Raw genomic sequence first — 19,408 nt, forward strand, 5'->3', positions numbered from 1 at the left:
ACTAAATTCACGGGCTCCTTCTTTGCTCCGAGCTTTATCAACGACTTTCATCTCCGTCGCTGCCCTTCGCGCCGCGCACCCCGTCAATAGCTTTGGGATCAGAAGTGTTACTGGTATGCTTTTATTGTTCATCTTCCATATCATGCCTGTCATCCTTTTTGCATCTCCCAATTGCTTACAATCCTTCTGCGCTGCTTTTTCAGATTCAGCCTCATGAGCTGCAACCTACCGACATCCCAACCGACCGTCTCTGCCCTCTGCGTCTAATCCTGCCATCCACCCACCATGGCACCTGGGCAGGCAGGTAAGAGAAAGCGCGGTGAACGCTCTTGGCCCAATGAATCGCCAAATAACCAAGGCTCGCGACCCTCACCTCACCGACCCGGTGCACTCAACATGGCAGGACACGGCGGGCATCAGTCAAGTCCCTCACGAGACCAGCAAGATGGGCGCGATCGGTCTCACCGACAATCCAATCGTGGATCTGGTCGAAACTATTCCCACCGCCAGTCGTACGACAGCCAGAATTTTTCGAGTTCGCAACAGAGAGAATCCAGCGCAATGTCTCCGCCCCCGCCGGCTCAGTCCAAGGATGCCACAGAACCTTCGCAAGTCAATGGCGAGCCCACTGTAAATAACCCTACGCCATCGCCTGCTCCCAATACCCCCGTCCTCCCTTCACAACCGCGACCTGCTTCACGATCTGGCTCCGAGACCACCGTCAGTCGCCCCGCAGGTCCGCCTCCTCCCTACGATTACGAGTTCGTCACAGATAGCGCGGTTCACGAATGGTCGTCGGCAGGAAAGCAAAAGGTCGTGGAAGAAGGAAGCGCGGCCCAATCACAGCAGGATCTGCCGCGCTTAGCATCGATCTACCAGGAGCTTATTCGGTCAGCGATCTACGGTCGCCTTTCCCCGTCTGAAGCCGGTTCCGCAGTCAAAAATATCATCAGAGAGAAAGCCACATCGCAGGATGTGGATATGGAGGCCGAGGGCCACCAATCCTCAAGCTCGCAGTTTGACGCGCAGTCTCTATTCCTTGACACGCTTTCTATCGTTACAGATGCTGACACTTCCAACCCTGCCCTCAAACCTCTTGTTTTCGCAACCTCAATATCTCCAGATCTCATGCGCCTCCAGCTTGAAACACCCCTGTTGCAGTCATTGGGATTGGTCCGCGACACCTTTGCTCGTATGGGTATTCGCAAACAGACCAACTTGCTTTACCGACAGTCGAACTACAATCTTCTTCGCGAGGAGTCCGAAGGTTACTCGAAACTTCTTACTGAGCTTTTCACAACAAGCAACAATGAGCGGCCATCCAGTGAGGTGGTTGAAGACACTTTTGAAAGAGTCAAGGCTATGATTGGAGCCTTTGATATGGACGTTGGTCGAGTTCTTGACGTGACATTGGATGTTTTTGCTGCCGTCCTTGTCAAGCAGTACCGCTTCTTTGTCAAGTTGCTCCGCGCCAGCTCCTGGTGGCCAAAGGAGGACCCGCTCTATGCAGTGGAAGGATCCCAACGTGCTTCTGGCCTGCCGACCTGGGCCCTGCCCGGATCGTCAGGCTGGGTCACAACTGAAGAGGAGCGACTGGAAACTATGCAGGCGAATGAACAGCGTGATCGAGACTTCTGGGATCGTGTGCGCGAGGTCGGAATTCAAGCTTTCTTTGAGCTTGGTCGCAAGCCACTTTCGGAAGAGGAAAAACAAACTGTTCTCCCAGAACCCAACAGTCTTCCTGAAGAGGAAGACGCGACCAAGGTCTGGGTGCAAGAGACGGGGACCCTACCACCGAAGGGTAACCGAGTCGCCGCGTCCCTCCTCGGGTTCAAGCTGCGATTTTACTCTTCCACGGCCCGGACAAAGTCCGATGTCTTGCCCGATAACCTCATCTATCTGGCTGCGCTACTTATCAAAGTAGGATTCATCTCTCTCCGTGATCTCTACGCCCATCTTTGGAGGCCCGATGAATCCATGGATGATTTGAAGTTAGAAAAAATGACAGAGAAGGCGGAGCGGGAGAAGGCTGCAAGACCCGGAGGTGGAGTCAATGCCCTCATGATGGCTGGTGCTCTATCAGATGATACACTGCCACCATCCCGTATTCGTGACTCGGAGACGAGAATGGCCACCCCATCAAAGGATCAAGACGCCGACAAGCAATCGATCAAAACAGATAACGACCTTCCAGAGCCCTCGGACCAAAAGGTCTTGCTCCTTAAGAGCCTCCTAGCCATTGGCGCCATCCCCGAAGCCCTCTTTGTCATGAGCAAATTCCCATGGCTGATGGACGGTTTCCCTGAACTTCCAGAATTCATCCACCGCATCCTCCACCATTGTCTCAGCAAGGTCTACGCTCCCCTCCGCCCCGAGAACCCCCCTATGAACCCCCCGCATACTTTCCCTGGGCAACAACAAATATTGAGCACCGATCAATCTAATGTGGCCAAAGGCAGGCTTCGACTTGTACAGCCCCCTCCGCAACGAGTTCTCCGGTGGGCTCAGTTGGACAAAGAAGATACAAGCGATGGCACAGACTACCGCTTTTACTGGGACGATTGGGCAGACAACATTCCGATCTGTCAATCCGTTGATGATGTGTTTGCTCTTTGCTCCTCCTTCCTAAATCTGTCCGGCCACAAGATTGGACAAGATACAGTTCTGCTTTCAAAGCTCGCGCGTATCGGCAAGCACAGCCTGACCAACGATACCTCAGAAGAGAACAGAGATCGCTGGCGAGACCTATGCAAGCGCCTTCTTTTGCCTTCCCTCAGTTTGACCAAGGCCAACCCTGGTATTGTGAACGAGATGTTTGATCTTATCAGTTTCTTCCCTCGTGAAGTTCGATATAACATGTACGCCGAATGGTACTCAGGCCAGACCTCCCGACTACCTGATATCAAGTCTGCTTTTGATCAAGCGAGGGCCGAGACCAAGGACGTTCTTAAGAGGCTGAGCAAGACCAACGTCAAGCCTATGGCTCGTGCACTTGCCAAGATTGCATACGCAAACCCAGGCATTGTCATCAATGTGGCTATCAGCCAGATCGAATCATATGAGAACCTCATCGAAGTCGTGGTGGAGTGCGCTCGTTACTTTACCAACCTAGGTTACGACATTCTGACTTGGTCACTGATCAACTCTCTTGGTCAAAAAGGAAGAAGCCGTGTCCAGGAGGGTGGCTTGCTCACCAGTCGCTGGCTGAATGCTCTGGCTGCCTTTGCTGGCAGAACCTTCAAGCGATATTCAGTCATGGACCCGGCTCCGCTGCTTCAGTATGTCGTGGAGCAGCTACGCCAGAACAATTCCACGGACCTCATTGTTTTGGAGCAGTTGATTAGTTCGATGGGCGGCATCATCTCTGACACAAACTTTAATGACAATCAAATCCAAGCTATGGCAGGTGGTGAGCTACTCCAAGCACAGACAATTTTGCAGCTGCTTGATAAGCGACATGAGTCGAAGACCACATCCAAGCGGTTGATCAAATCACTGACCCATACCCGACTCGCTGGTCAACTTTTGGTTGCAATCGCACAAGAACGACTCACATGTGTCTTCAACGAAGAATCTACCGAGCTCAAGTTGCTTGGAAATGTCTTCGATGAGATTCACCGCATTCTTACTCAGTACCTTGATCTGCTGCGCAGCAACTTGTCGATAGATGAGTTTGACTCATTTGTTCCCGACCTTGGATCACTGATCAAAGAGTTCGGCGTCCAACCTGAAATTGCTTTTTGGATTCAACGTGTCAGCGTGTCCAAAAAAATTTCAGATTCAGAACGCTTGAAACAGGAGATGGAACCTTCGCCCAAGGAGAATCATCCTGCTGAAGATGTGAAGATGGACAATGCCGATGACGGAGAGGTGACAGCGGAATCTGGCATGGATGTTGATAAAGATGGAAATACCACACCTCCGTCAGTCACCTCAGACCCATTGTCTGCGAACCCTGTCATGCAAGACTTGATCGACAACGTCAAGTCTGTCCTACCTGCCGACACATGGGAGATTGTGGGACCGCATTTCTATGCAACTTTCTGGCAACTCTCTCTTTACGACGTGCACATTCCTGGAAGATCTTACGAGGATGAGATTGATCGATTGAAGCGCCGAGTAGTCATGATCAACAATGATCGCTCGGATCTCAGCATGGCTGGCACGAAACGGAAAGAGCAAGAAAAGAAGCAGATCACTCAACTTCAAGATCGGATTCTTGATGAGAATAAGAACCATCTGAAGGCGTATGATCAGACTAGGAGAAGACTACAGAAAGAGAAGGACCGCTGGTTCGCTGGCATGCGTCTTAAGCATGATGCACTGAATGTTGCTCTCTTAGAAAGATGCTTCATTCCGCGCTTGCTCCTCTCGCCCCTTGACGCCTTCTACTCTTTCAAAATGCTCAAGTTCCTACACAGTTCCGGGACCCCCAATTTCCGAACCGTTGGTTTGATTGACCAGCTGTTCCGTGAACAGCGGTTGACGTCGCTCATCTTCCTTTGTACATCAAATGAGGCTGATAACTTCGGACGATTCCTTGGTGAGATTTTGCGTGACCTAGGTCGTTGGCACGCCGACAAGGCTGTCTACGAGAAGGAAGCTTTCGGTGCCAAGCGAGATCTTCCTGGCTTTGCAAAGAATGTGGGCCCCGAAGGTATACCAACAATGTTTTTGGAGTTTGAGGACTTCCGGCGTGTGCTGTACAAGTGGCACCGGGCCCTCTCTCATGCTTTCAAAACTTGTTTCACTGGAGGTGAATACATGCACATTCGCAATGCGATCAGTGTCCTCAAAGCTGTCGTCCAGAGTTTCCCGGCTGTTAACTGGATTGGCCGTGACATGTTGAACTGCGTTAACAACCTGAGCAAGACTGACGAGAGAGATGATGTCAAGATTCCTGCCGCCTCACTAATCGGAGATCTCAATCGACGAGAGAAGAAGTGGATGCTTCCACAGGAGTTTAGCCTTATTAAGGTTCTGCCAGGTGACCCTGGACAGCCCAAGTCTGGTTCCCAACCGCCTGGACAATCCCCTACTCCGACAAATCTGAATGCCACAGCACCTGAATTCCAGCCCACAGCTCTAGAGTAAGTCGCCATGTGCGGACAATCCGATGCACGATCCAGCAACTGACTCAACCACTAGATCCACTGATAAGAGACAAGAAGCGCCTGGCAAGATTGAAGTCGAGGATGGTGAGATCGAAGATGCAAAGATGGCGGAGGCTGCGGATGCCATATCAAGAGGCGAGAACCTTGAAGATGCAGCGACGAACTCTACCGCCATGGACACAAGCGGGGATTCGGCACAAATTGATCGTCCGTCTGCAGAACAACGCGTCCAGGCTGACCCGCCCTCGCGGCCTCGGCCAAGCTCCCGAGCTCCAGATTCAGGTCGTATGGCAGATATACCGAAACGTCCAGAGCCCGAGCGCATCAATCCACGTGAGCAAGCGCGTCGTCCACGCATCAGCGAAGGCAGATTGCCTGCACGTCCTGAGCCCGCGGATGACCGACGAGACAGACATTCTGACTTCAATCCACGGACGCGTCATGGTCCCGATCATGGTCGTTCGTTTGATGGCCCACCTGGAGATGTCAGAGGCCATGGACGTCCCTCGGATCGTGATCGCGACTTCCCAATGAGGCCCCTACCAGACGATCCAATGCGCGGTCCACCATACCGCGAGGGTCGCATGCCACGAGAACCGGAGTGGCCCATGGATCGCCAAGGACGCATGCGTCCATCTGATTCGTTCCATGGCCCTGAGCCTCCTGTTCGCACTGAGCTTATGCCGGACTACCCTGACCGGCCTGGCAGCGGTCCCCGTCGTGGTGAACCAGCTCGGCCGGACAAGGATGATCGACGACCGTATCCACCACGCGGTCCAACTCCCCCACGATCTGACCTGCCCAATCGCCCAGAGCGGTTCCCCAATGATCGTCGCTCCGCCAGCTTTAATCAGCCACCTCCTCCCCGTCATGATGATCTGCCAAGAGGCCCACGCAACGATCGTGCAGGTGCTGAACCAAGAGACCCGACAGCCGGTCCCGATATGGAGCATGGTCGACTACAGCCTCCAAATGATATTCCATCAGGGCCAAGGAGCAGACGGGGTGGCCGTAACGCCCCTGGCGCACAGCCTACTTCGGCTTCGACCAATGGTAAAATGCCTAACCCTGACCAGCAACTGCCAACTGGCCCTGGCCGGCAAGGCGGACGTGCAGGTCCTGCTCAACCTCCTGCCACACAACCTCCACCTTCAGAGCGAGGCGAAGTTTCGGGAATTCACCCTGATCGACTCAAGCACTTTGAAGGTCCTCCATCCCAACCGACATCAAACACAGCAATGAATCCTCCCTCTGGTCCCCGTGCGGGACCTGGCGGACAACCGGGCTCTCGTGGATCTGGCAATGAGCGCGGACGCAGTGACAAACGATTTGCTGGCCTCAACACCATGTTGCAGCAGCAGACCAATAACCCTGCTGATCGTGTTCCTGCCACTCCGCCACCTCGCGGACGGGGTGCAAACCGACAATCGAATGCCGCAAACCCTTCTCCCCAGGCTTCGAATCGTCCCCCCACTGGCCCAGCTGCATCTGGCGATGACAGCAACCCCCGCGGAAGTGGCAGCGGTGGCCGTGGTGATCTGATTGATGATGCTCCTACACCTGAGGCTCGTCGCTCAGGACGTGATCGTGATCGTGACAGTCACCGTGACGGCCGCGATCGTCGTGGCGACGAGTCCACCAACAGCGGTGGCAACAGTCGCCGCGAAGACCGCCGTGAGCGTGATAGGAACCGACGCAGTGATGTTGATGGTGGTGCCAGTCGAGAAGAGAAGGACCGTGACCGCGAACGTCACACTGAATCCCGCGAGTCTATGCGTCGCAACCCTAACTCGCGTGAAGAGGCCCGACGACGAGACCGTCGAGACCGGGATGATGGGCCATCAGAGACGGGCCCTATTCCTAGTGCCAATGCGAACGCCAACAATGAAAGTGAAGGCCGCATCCGTCCTTCTTCTTCAATGGGAGCACCACCGCCCCCACCTCCTCCACCTCCGCCACCTCCATTGCCCACTGACGACAACCCACGTCGCTGGAGCTCTGGTGGAGACCGTGGGAATCGATCTGACAACCGTGACCGGGAACGCGAGCGCCGAGGTGACCGTGGCCGTGACCGCGATCACCGAGAGAGTGGCGGCTCAAGCCATCGTAAGCGTGGACGCCCTAACCCAGAAGACAATGCCGGTGGTGAAGGACCTCAGCGTGGCCCACGCTCGGGCAACGAAAATAAGCGTCCCCGTCGTGGGCAGTGAGTGCCATTTAGTGAAATTCGCACGAGAGGTGATGTGATGCCTGTGCCAACCCTACAATAGTTTTCTTCGACGATTCCCCTTTTCCTCTTTTTCTCGCTTTTCTTTTTTTTTTTTTTTTCTCCTCTTGTTTTACAAGTTGCATCCTGGTCGGTGTTTAGGAACCACATCCACTCTGTATTTTCTTTCTATGTGACTCAATATCGAACTCAAATGAAGACAAGCTTTTGATAATTGAAACGATCCCCTCAGGACGTCAGAATTAGTCTTGCCTCGATAAATCACAAGGCGATGTCAAAATAAGTATATTCAACTCCAAAGGTTGCTACTGCCATGAGAAAGGTCTCAGACGTACGAAGACATATCGGTACTTTATTTGCGTATTCTATTTGCGAGAGAAATGTATCATTGGGCGTCAATCGATTATTACTCGTATGCTTATGACCGAAGACTAAGTCCTGAGAACAGCATGGATCACAAGCTACTAGCAAGTATATCTCATTACCTGAGCTTGAACGCCTCAACATCAGTGGCCATCAAGATAGACATCCCTAACGACAGAAAAGGCTGCAAGTTCAGGCAACAGCACACTATAAAAGCTTCGATCTTTTTCAATCCTCTTCTTCTTCTCTTCCACCACATATCACGCTTCGGTCATATTTCTTCCATATCTTACTTGGATACCTTCAACCTTGGAACGTTCCTTCAATATCCATCTTTTATCCTCCTTACTTCGCTGCTGTTTCATTTGTCAACTCACCAACACTTCTACGTCCCACGTCAACTATTCAGCTCCTCCATAACTCGATACAGTCTGAGGCTGGATTCAATCATCAAACTGAAAAAAAAAAAGGGCATTTCGACCATCAAGGATCGGCAGAAAAAACATATTTCCTACCAATTCAAAGTGATACCCATCAAAGGGGAATATCAACGAATCTCGAACTCAGTCATCAATGTCATCGCAGGAGATGCAATATCTACGCTATCTTCTTCGTGCGCCTGTCGTGGTGACAACTAAAACAGACGAAATGCAAAGCGTCTGTATCCACAACGGGCAGATCCGGCCTCTGGGTCAATGCCCTTATTGAAGGGAAAATTCCCTTCCATCAATTTAGCCCGGGGGCTGAACGCATGGAATCTGAGCGGTATATGATAAGACTGCGTCAGCTCTATTGCGTCGACGGGGAACTGCCAAGGGCATCTCGAAGCCCTATATTTTTATAAGCATGCCAAAGCGAGGACGAATATAATTACGGAAGAAGTGCAGAGAAAAAGGCGAAGGGGGGGCAGAATCTCGACATGATGGCCAACCGACCCATGGTCAATCACTCTATCAATTCCTTGTTCTTTGAGTAAGGTGTTCAACATCGATGAACATTAGATGCGTGGGCACTGGCTCGTCCGAAAGTCCATGTTCTTCATCATCAAGACCAGAACGCGAGAGTTGGCGGCAACGGGAGTAAATATGCCTTTGTTCAAACCTACGTTGCCGGCAAGTATTACGACAAAATGAAAAACACCAACGCCGGTCTCAAGCTTGGCAGTATGATCAGCTTCATGCTCAATGCATATCATATCAAGCTTAATGCTCGTCGAAGCATTGGCACCAAATTACAACTTAACGTTGCTCACAGCGCCTCTCGGACCTGTTCTATCATAATAGGCTCCCAATACATGTGCAAGGAAATGCTCAGGAGAGATTTAATACTTTTTTCCTTGCACATCATACCTGTTTCCATGGGGTGCTACCAAACATCCGTTCTTGGAGAACGGTGGACCTCTATCACAAGCTAGGGTATTTTGATACCTTATCAAGCTGCTAAAGAGAGCAGCGGGACCAATTGTGTGGAACATCTATGCTGGAAAGCATTCAGCGCTCAGAATTTATCTGTCCAAAACCCTTCAAAGAAGGTAAGGCAAGTTTACTCACTTATCACTCTATTCAAATGCCTAATCTAATATTTGGCTAGCGGAGAGTATCAACAGATACGCCGGTGTAGGGCCGGTGGCACTAGCCATTGCAGTGCTCCCTCTGTTTCCTCGAATCCTGCGTGATTTGCTTGCCATGATCCACTCAAAGACTGTTCTGTGAGGGGAGTGGGCAGTAAGATCCGTAATATTGCTTTCTCCAAATCAACGAACAGCCATGGCTTCTGGGCGCAGCGATAACTTCGGAAAACGCATTATTTACTTGTATTGCAGCCTGCGAGAATGCAATCCTAGGTTGAAGGATCCGAAGAGGCCGACACTTGTCTTGGAACCAAGTTTACCTACGCAGATCTGCGTGGTCAATCAACAGATAGCCAGGACGATACAGTGGAAACGTGATGTCAGAAGAAGTGACGCCAAGACCTAGTGAAGGTTTCAAGGTCTGGGAAGAGAAAGACATTGTGATCCTAGAATGTGGCGATACATAGGTAGCTGCTGGTATACTCGGAGTTTCACTTATCTCACCTAAGTGGGACCTATGGTGCTTCTGCTTCTGCAGCAAAGCTTCGGGCTTCCATTTCCGCACATCATCTCATTAGAGGCGCACGTGGAGCTTATAGCTCTAAGCGTGTGTCCTGGCTCCGTGAGGCCATCACGGCGCCATTACATTGTTTTTGGGGTGCATGGTCTTGAAACCCAATCCTAAGAGCGGGCGGCCTCTCAAAACAAGTCAAGCTTCTGCAAAATAGCGCGACTATCACATTTGTATGTGAGACTGGCTCCGGTAAAGACATCGATCGCAGGCTCCTAAGATTTCTTTGCCAAATATGACCTGGCAAGCAATACCTATATAGTTGAGCGCATTCAGCCTGCTGCAGTGGACGGTCGATGATTGGGAAGATATCTCACGAAGATGAGAGAAATGCTATACAGACAGCAGATTTCGGTTTACTTTGGTCAGTTCACTGTGCAGGCTCTATTCACCAGACCTTGCTCGCAAAGAATTCCATGAAGTTGCCAGAAGTGAACGTCTTTTAATCGATCACTCCTGAGAACTTGTTTCAGGACGCAAATCGGGTCAAAAAAGATGGATCCCTGAAAAAATAACAGATTACGGTCTTTGAGAAGGTCCAGAAGCTCCGGGGGTCGGATAGGGGTTGTTCAAGGGCCACCTTAAACAGGCAAGACGTTAAAGCATGTGTGTTGCCTTTCCTTCCCTATCCCAAGAAGCATGTGCGGTGTGCTCGAGGCAATTGTGGCTTCCCATCTATGAGGGGCAATTCTTCAAAATTGCTTCTAATTTGTGGCTTATTCGGTGGGCTCTTAGACACATGAATCCATGTGAGCTCCATTTGAAACCGTCCACATCGCAGCTATGAAATCCACGCATCTCCGTCTTCACTCAGATGAAGAGTCAATAGGGAACTCTAGCCATGTCGTCAGGCACGAAGTGAGACTGATGGTGCACACAGTGAATTCTACGCGGAGGAGTTCATATGACCGATCAAAAATGCGGGTATTATTCTTGCACAAGCTGAATTTGGCGGAATTTAAGCTGCGATACCTGTCTTCGGGCATTAGGCAGCTTTTCATGGTGCGACAAATGAACGGCGAAATGTCGAATGTCAAAGCTGTCATTCGCAGGTGGTTGGTGCAGTCCTTGTTGAAGACGAATGGAATATCGATAATGATCCAAGTAGGATCTAACTCTGCAACCGTTCAAAACACCTCGAATAAGGCAGAACTGCTTTGGGAAAAAATTGAGCGGCAGGATGTCGCTACCAAAGCACTATATGTAGGTTGTCGGTGAAGTCCTGGAGATAAATGGCAATCAGCGAGCTTTTTGATGTTAACTGTGAGCCAAGCAAAAAATGCTTTTGAGATTGCAGAACTTGTTCAGTCTATGCAAAACAGCCCTGGTGAAGAAAAAAGAAAAAAAAAAAAAAAGAATTGCGAGGGCCAACTGCTAGAATAAGGTGATGTATTTGGGAAAGAAGTACGGGTTGGTGGGAAACATTTTCTCATTGACAGAAATCAGAGCGGTGGTTTTCCTTTTCAGAACGCCTGGAGCCTTGGGCTTCATTGGCTGCAACTCGAAGATCGATCATCATTCGTGACGATGCAAAAAAAAACTTCTCAGCAGCAGACTTCAATTCATCAAGAACACCAGCCTTGTTATTCCTTGGATTCTACATCCAAACTCCACACTTCCCCAGGTGGCACTTCACGATCATGAACTTCTTTCGAATATACTTCCGCATGATCTGTTCCTATATATGAATTACGAACACATGTATTACGTTCTTTGTCTGTCAAACACGGTCTCGAAAGAGTAGTTGGGATTGTTACTTGAAGCGAAATACCCCTTCGATACGGTGATTAGAGGGCCTATACCATGTTGAACACATATGATTGTGTCTTTTCGGCTCGATACAGATTTTTCCTCAATGAGCAAAAGACCTCATTTTTCTTGAGTGCCTTGACTCATTTTCATGGTGGTTGAGTGAGTGACTACAATATGGAGTTATAGAGGCTTTTTTGAGAAAGCACAGAGAGCAACTGTTGAGGAAGCCGTTGACAAACGCGAAGAATGGCTTCAAGCATCTCTAAACAACATGATACGTTGGTCAGGGACGCACAGCATCCGGCGGCTTTTTATGCAACAATACAATCTTCGTGGATGGCCGGGAGCAGACAACTGTTCCACCGGACGTGCTTTGATTGCGTTCGGATAACCAATATTGCTTGGGTCCCGCCGCTATGGGATCTTATGCATGGTATCGGGTTCGAACAACCTTTACACCTTACCATGGTGGTTCTTAACAATGACCGACGCTCGAAGACACTGGAGACAGGTCTGGTGTGCACCTGGAGAAACTTGCTTAGTGTCTATGACACTAGAGGCCTACTGAAGATGCCGCAGTTCTCGGCCCTGCTGGCCTGACGACCCTTCTAAGGAATGGCCTCACTGCCTCTACTAGGCCAGCATTAACGGCAGCCACTTTGATGGCGCATATGTGCACGATGAATCAACACATGAAGTGACCGTAGAGCGAAAGTCGACACAAAATATACGAAATTACGGCAGATGGTTCACGTTCTCTCTACTCCGAGTAAAGCTCATGTCTGCAAACAAAGCTTTGGCCTCGGAAATTCTTGGGAACCACACCAGCAAAAGTTGACGAAATCACGATTTGATATCTAGGTCCCTGTTTCCTTTCTGTGTCTGACCGGCTCCGGGCGCAATTGCAGGGAAATAATACAGGGCTGAAGAGTCAGCAGGCAAATCATTGCGGTGGTGTCCCAGGAGAGGTTTCCAAAAGGTCAAATTACTTTCGCAGGTGGCACTTTCGCGGCCTATTGCAGAGTGTAAAGGGCTGCGCGACGATCGGAAGTCTCGAAGCGAAATCTGCGCAGGGATAAAATGGTCATACACAGGATAGACATGGTCCTCAAGGCAGAAATAGGCAGTCTCAGTTATCATGATTGCATAGGGGACAAAGGAGGAATTTGGGCACTTGAACCCTCGTACCTGCGTCTGACCCGCCTGCCGCCTAGGCTGGCAAGTGGAAGGGTCTCTCTGAATTAAGGTCGATATTCAAAGCAAGAAATTCAAGCCGCAGCGATCATCTAACTCCAGAATTCAGACATATGGCTCATTCTTGGCATCGAGGACGCCTTCGTCAATGTGCAAGCTATGATCATATACCCTTTGGCCCTCTCAGTCAATCGCAATGTCAAAGAGTTTAGAGGCTTCAGATTGCTCGAAAGAATAAGGAGACCGTCGCTGATGCTCGCTATGTCTAATGCTTACGAATGGCGATTTCACCTCAGAGCCCTGTCTATGGCGGTTGTGCACCAAATTCCTGCCATTCCTGCCAACTGAAGAACTTGATTGAAGTATTGGAGACCCTAGCCTACTCGGACCACAGCATCAACTTTAGGATCGGCTGATGAGAACATAGAATTGGCAAACAGAAATTCCTAGTCATCAAGTTCATCTACTTTGAGGCAATGGAATGGCTTGAAAAATTGCTTGAGTGAAATCCTAGCCAGTAAGCTCTCATGAATCGGCCCACAACGGGGTCTACAGAACCGTTTGAATGGAGGTTGACGCTAAATGGTGGCAATCTCTGATAATTCTGGATTTATGTCTATGAATAGGGTGATTCCCATCATTTGAAGCACCTGTGGTACGTGATTCGAAGTCTGTTTCATAACTTTTATTGAATTCAAACACAATTGAGTACATCAGCTTCTTTTGCTATCAAATAGCCAATGATACCAAACTGGGGCGAGGCTTTCGACTACCAAATCGCTAGCTGGCTCGTCCGCAATCTGGTTTTGGCAAGCAATTGACTCAAATTGCGTTTTCAGGACCGTCGCCTGGTTCACTCACCATCAATTGAGGTCTTCCATTCTCATGGAGAGGGAACTATGGCCAATGACAGAAATTCTGCATTTGCACGAAATTTCAACCAAGCTCATGGTCACCAATACTTACAACCTACCTAAGGTTCTATCATGGTCGTGGACTCATGGTGCCCTCCAGGCTTCCACGGTGGAAGAATTTTGTCAATGCTTGCAAACATCCGTGGCAAGATTCTTTTTTTCCCTGGGTGATCAGATAAGCCTGCCACAAGCTCGAGCGGAAACTTTAGATTTTTTCATGGTATTTGCTCGACATTTTTGTGTGGGTGCGGCAGTTCTGGAGATATTGAATATCAGCTGTATATATATTTGACTGGGGCTGTATGTACTTGCAGGCCTAACCTTGGAACATCAGAACTTCAAGTTGCATTTACCAAAGGCTTTAACATGTTTGTTTAAACACCAATATATCAATTAGAGCTAGAGTACCCCTTACTTGATTTTATCATTTTAGCTTCTCTTACGCACCGTAGCGGGCACCTTGCATATACCGGTCGGAATCGTCATGGCAAACTTTTTCTATTCGATGTTCCCGCTATAGTACCCTAGGTCGACATCATTATCATCCAATGGGGTGATGGCGCAATGGTAACGCGTCTGATTCCAGCTTGGGAAATCCAGAAGATTGGGAGTTCGATTCTCTCTCGCCTCATTTCTTTTTTGTTCTTTTTTGTGTCGCGGGCGGGCCTTAGGGCAGGAAAGGAAAGTGGGGAATACGTTCGTCACGTGCGGCGAACTATATATCCCGATTCATTCTTTTTGCCCAGTACTCGACGATAGATCAGGCAGCTTCTGACATTGGCTGTTCATGTTCTCGCTTCTGTATTCTTCCTCTGCTGGGCATCTTCACAATTGGGCCTACAGGCTAACTTCTACCAGTCAATTGTTACCTCGAAACCCGGCTTCACAAAAGTCAGCTCACAAACAGAAAGCCCCCACAATACTAAAGAATTCCCAGATCCATGGGCCAGTCGCTGCTACTCAATAGCTCAACTGCCATCTTCACAGCCCTTCTAACAATCTTACTCGGCATTTTCACCCGATACAGACCCAATTCCACAACCGGCTATTCCACTCGCATTCATGATCCTATCCATCGGGGTGAGAAGGTAGATTGGACTGTTGGGAGTATTTGGATCGGGAGAGTTAAGGTAGACGGTGATAATCGGAGTCAAAAAAGGTAGTTGAATGCGAAATTAGCTCAAAGGACAAGAGATTCGCCATCGCGGGGGAAGATAACATTAATCAGCCCCTCGCAAAAGATACCTCTTTCAACCTCGACTCTGCAAATCCCCAAAGTAACCAACAATAATGAGATCCTACCTTCTCTGGAGCTTCATCGCTCTCACAGGCATCAGTAATACCACCAAGCAAGAACCCCTACAACGCCAACCAACACAGTACTCAACACCAGATCTCACCAGAATGATATCCTCATCCCCCCTCCTAACATTCTATAAAAACATCGTCGAGATCCCCTCAATTACCGGATCTGAGTCCCCAGTCGGGGAATACATAATAAAATTCCTCACCTCCCAAAACCTCACAGTCGAAAAACAACTCATCACGTCATCCCAGAAAGAAAGATTCAACATCTACGCCTACACGGGCACGAATAGATTCCCAGATATCCTCTTAACAAGCCACATGGACACCGTCCCTCCATACATAAACTACTCTCTCCATGCACCCACTCCATCCAGAGAAGACCTAATGATCGCGGGAATAGGCACCGCAGACGCAAAAGGTAGCGTCGCCGCAATAGTCTTCGCAGCACTAGAAACAATCCAGCAAGACCCCTCCGCATCCCTCGGATTATTATTCGACGTGGGCGAAGAGAAATCCGGCATAGGAATGAAATTCTTCTCTGATTCAGACCTGAATCCCGATCTAGCAAGCTACCACACTGTCATTTTTGGGAACCTACTGAGTTAAAGCTGGTTGCAGGGCACAAAGGCAGTATGGGCTATAAGATCATTAGTAAAGGCAGAGCTGCGCATTCGGGGTATCCGGAGTTAGGCCGGAGTGCTATCTCGGCCATCTTACCTGTTCTGCAATATCTGGATAATCTACAGAATATCCAGCCTGGGGATGGTGGACTTTTGCGGAGTGAGAAGTTTAATCGCTCGACGTTGAATATTGGTGTCCTTAGTGGTGGGCAAGCAGCGAATCTTGTTCCTGCGTATGCTGAAGCGAGTATTTCTGTTAGACTTGCGGCTGGGACGCCGGATGATACGAGGGAGATTATTTTGAAGGCTGTTGAGGCTGTTACGGGGGGTGAGGGGGGTGTTGTTGTTGATTTTGGGGAGAGGGGTGGGGCGGCGCCTCAGGTTCTTGACGTTGTGGAGGGGTTTGAGGTTGTGGCGGTTAATTACGGGACTGATGTTCCTTCTTTGGTTATTCACGGTGATAAGAAGGTCAAGAGGTTTTTGTATGGACCAGGGAGTATTCTTGTGGCTCATGGGGATGATGAGGCTATTACTATTGGAGAGTTGGAACGGGCTGTGGAGGGGTATAAGCGGTTGATTGACTCGGCTTTGTAGGGGATACGAAGATCTAGACAGAGAATAATATGGATGGAGGCTGATTATGTTGTATTGAGGTTTGTTCTTGAATCTGCAAACTTGGAGGTTGTGATAAAAGCTAATTCGACAAGATGGTCCGGGGTATCTACATAAGTCGACATATGTGACATGAATAAGTAACAACAAGGAAAGGTATCGCTAAGACGAATAATAAAAAGAAAGACAATCAAGCCACAGCAGTAACGGCTCTTCTCCCCTCCACAATCCCCTCCTTTCTCTTCATCCCCAACCCAGTCAACTTCTTCAACAACTCCTGTGCCCGTCTTCTCCGATGTCTAGTAGGAGCATCATAGAGCCCCAAGGCATCAGGCGAATCCCCCTCCTTCCAAAGAGGATACGAAAAATCAGTCGGACGTTTCTCCGAAAGATTCCCCATCGATAGACCGCGATACAACCCCGGCTCGCGACTCTGGAAAGCATCCCAGTCTCGTGCTTTCGTCTCGACGAGATTGGGTTTTTGCCGGGTACTGTAGAAGCGCCGCGGAGCAGGTCCAGTAGCCGTATTAGGTACTGAAGTCATGCATGTCCCTGCAGTATCTTTAGGTAGATCCACCACCGAACTAGATGTCCAGTGCTCGTTGGTTTGAATATCCAATGCGCTGAGCCAAGTGGTACCCTCTGCACCAAGGAAATCCGATTCAGGGAAGTCGGGTTCAAGAATGTGGGTATTATCCCGGCCCCAGGTGTTTTCGAATTGGGGTGGACTGTAGGGGAAGAGATCAGGACTTTCAGACCGGGAACGAGAGCGAGAGCGGGTTGTCTCCGTGCCGATGCTTCGGCCGCGGGGACGACTGTCATATTCCTCCTCTTCCGGAGGTGGCGTTGAGAGTCGTTTCCCGTAGAAACGACCCGTCCCCGCTGAAGCGCTCATCGAGAAACTATTCTGGGGCCTTGTTGATTTGCTGGAGTGTAAATCGCCGGAATCCCATTCGTTCGGGATATGATTATCAATCGCGACAGGTGAAAGTGAAAGCTGAGCCATGACGCCCTGAAATCCCGGGCGAGATTCATGCGAATGAAGCGCGCCATTCTCAGGAAAGGAGGGCCAGATGGGAAGACCGCGTTCAATACTTTCAACGAGCAACCCACACGAATGTTTCACGTTGTCTTCCAGGTCCTCTTCGATATCTTGTCGGTGAATTAATGGTTCCGCGGGAATAAAGTATCCTGGTTCATCGGTGAACTGGTAGTACCGGGTTGGTTCTGTGTCAAATGCAAGACCGGTTGGGTGAGACGAGACGGGGGTGGTAGCTGAGCGAGAGCGGCTGCTCGAGGTGCTTGGTGATGCGGAGGCGTTCATTGTAGCCGCGCGGCCTCGACTGTGCAAACTCCGAGTGAACAAGCGTTGGCGCATCTGTGCAGCTTTTTGAGAGAGCTTGCGCTCCATTGTTGGATATGGTAGAGTCCGGTGGCTGGTTGCAGGGTAAATGGCTGGTCCGCAAGCGGGAGGTTGTAGAGGTTGAAGAAGGGAACAATGAAATTAGAAAAACAAAGTCGTCGACGCCTGCACAATGAAAAAAATGTGGCAAAAGGGAGCTCCAGATTCTAAACAGTAGAGTTTCAGTTCCGGCGAACTTCGATTGGATGTCAATTCGGGACCAAAATTGGGTGTTGGCTGTACAACGGGGTTGGTATGCGGGGGGTGGGAGAGACAAATTCAAAAGTCTCAGAGCACGAGCATATCGATGAAGAGCCGGGGGGCCTTGTCAGCTTTATTCTTACGCCTCAAATTTATTCTATATTTTAATTTTAATTTTATTATCATGGGGGGAGTGGATCTCTCTTTGGACAAGGATCGATGCTGGGTTCCGCGATAAAGGAAACCTAGATTGGCGCGAAGCAACGGAGAGTGGATCGAAACGGTTAGGGCTGGAGCTGGCCGAGTGGACACAACCGGTATCAAGGAGCGGTCCCTCCACCTTAGCGTGATAAACATCCCAAATGCGTAAGATCAACGCAAAAAGCAGTTCGAGTTCAGTCTAGACCAGCCGCTAATTCGGGGCGGTTTTCTTGGCCTGAACTCGCTACAGTAGATAAAGGCCGACCAAATAAAGGGCGCATGTGAGGGCAATCACGAGAAATTGGATGCCGGACGTAGAAAGAAGATCCAATAAATGAAAGAAAATAAGGAACGACGCCTTCTTACATAGATTAAAACGCACAGGCACCGTGCGTGTCGACACCTATTATTCGATCGCAGGGTCCAAGAGCCCCACAAGGAATGTTTGAGACAATGGAGCGCTCCTTGCAAGATTCAAGGGAAATTGGAAGTCAAGTGGATTATGACATCGACACAGCACCCTATACTCCGTCTATTCTTTCTGGAAAAACATCGACAATCCCGACACTAACTGTACTCCGTACTCGCACTCAGATTCAAAACCTGCTCTAAACACACTAATTCGGGCTGAATCTTGACCCACCGCTTCTCGCCCCCATATAAAATTGCAGGTCAACTGGTCTCTGACGAAAATTTCCCGAACCACTTTTCAGCTGCGGTCCAGGTCCTGTGGTCCCATTCGGCCACGCCGCCCCATCGGCACCCATGTCCTCCCGGATATTTTTACCCGGGAAGCTTGTTGCCTCGCTTACAGTACTTGGCACAACTCCGTCATCGACGTGACTCACTCACACTGGCTGGATCCTGTACGTGGACTTGCATGCGCTGGTGAACCTGTTGCGGCGAAAGCTCCGCGTCCGAGCGCTGAAATGTGTGGCGGTTTGTGTTTTGGTCTCAGGGTTCAGCGACGGGGCAGGGATTGGTTAGGTTTGGGATGGTGGTACTGTGGCTTGGCTTATCTGGACCCTAGACCCTGGCCATTCGGTAACAGTCTTATCGTGGCTCAATTGGGTAAAAAGCCATGCGCTAAGATACACCGTTTGCTACTATTGAATTTTGGGGTGAAAAAGGAGGTATAGATTTGGAGGAACCGACCATTTTCTATATTCTATCTAAAAGGCGACTTTGTCGCGCGACCATTGGTCGTTTTGAAATTGACCCATCAACCTCGGAGAGAACTTCGGAAGTGACCCGGAGGATGGGTCTGATGGAGAGCAGTTGGATGCTTCTTGTGCAGTCTTCTCGACATGGATCACGTCCAAGTGAGATTCGAGAGAGGCAGTTGGATGCTCATCTCCC

At 49.8% G+C, this 19,408-nt stretch overlaps 3 protein-coding genes across 3 annotated transcripts; 2 read left to right on the forward strand and 1 right to left on the reverse strand.

Annotated features, from left to right (window-relative positions):
* Positions 1 to 285: 285 nt before the first annotated feature.
* Positions 286 to 7,324, forward strand: N7484_001331 (putative THO complex component (Rlr1); the record flags this gene model as incomplete). Its single annotated transcript, XM_057111751.1, has 2 exons — positions 286 to 5,090; positions 5,149 to 7,324. The coding sequence occupies 2 exons, from the start codon at positions 286 to 288 to the stop codon at positions 7,322 to 7,324; spliced, it is 6,981 nt and encodes a 2,326-aa protein (XP_056976488.1).
* A 7,671-nt stretch (positions 7,325 to 14,995) lies between these two features.
* N7484_001332 (uncharacterized protein) lies at positions 14,996 to 16,227 on the forward strand (the record flags this gene model as incomplete). The annotated part of the gene is made up of 2 exons (XM_057111752.1): positions 14,996 to 15,614; positions 15,671 to 16,227. 2 exons carry the CDS (start codon positions 14,996 to 14,998, stop codon positions 16,225 to 16,227), a joined length of 1,176 nt encoding a protein of 391 aa, XP_056976489.1.
* Positions 16,228 to 16,435: 208 nt separating this feature from the next.
* N7484_001333 (uncharacterized protein) lies at positions 16,436 to 17,656 on the reverse strand (the record flags this gene model as incomplete). Its single annotated transcript, XM_057111753.1, has 1 exon — positions 16,436 to 17,656. One exon carries the CDS (start codon positions 17,654 to 17,656, stop codon positions 16,436 to 16,438), a length of 1,221 nt encoding a protein of 406 aa, XP_056976490.1.
* Between the last annotated feature and the right edge of the window lie 1,752 nt (positions 17,657 to 19,408).

This window comes from Penicillium longicatenatum (genome assembly GCF_028827895.1).
Source record: "Penicillium longicatenatum strain IBT 33135 chromosome Unknown contig_1_segment0_segment0, whole genome shotgun sequence".
Taxonomy (NCBI): Eukaryota; Fungi; Ascomycota; class Eurotiomycetes; order Eurotiales; family Aspergillaceae; genus Penicillium; species Penicillium longicatenatum.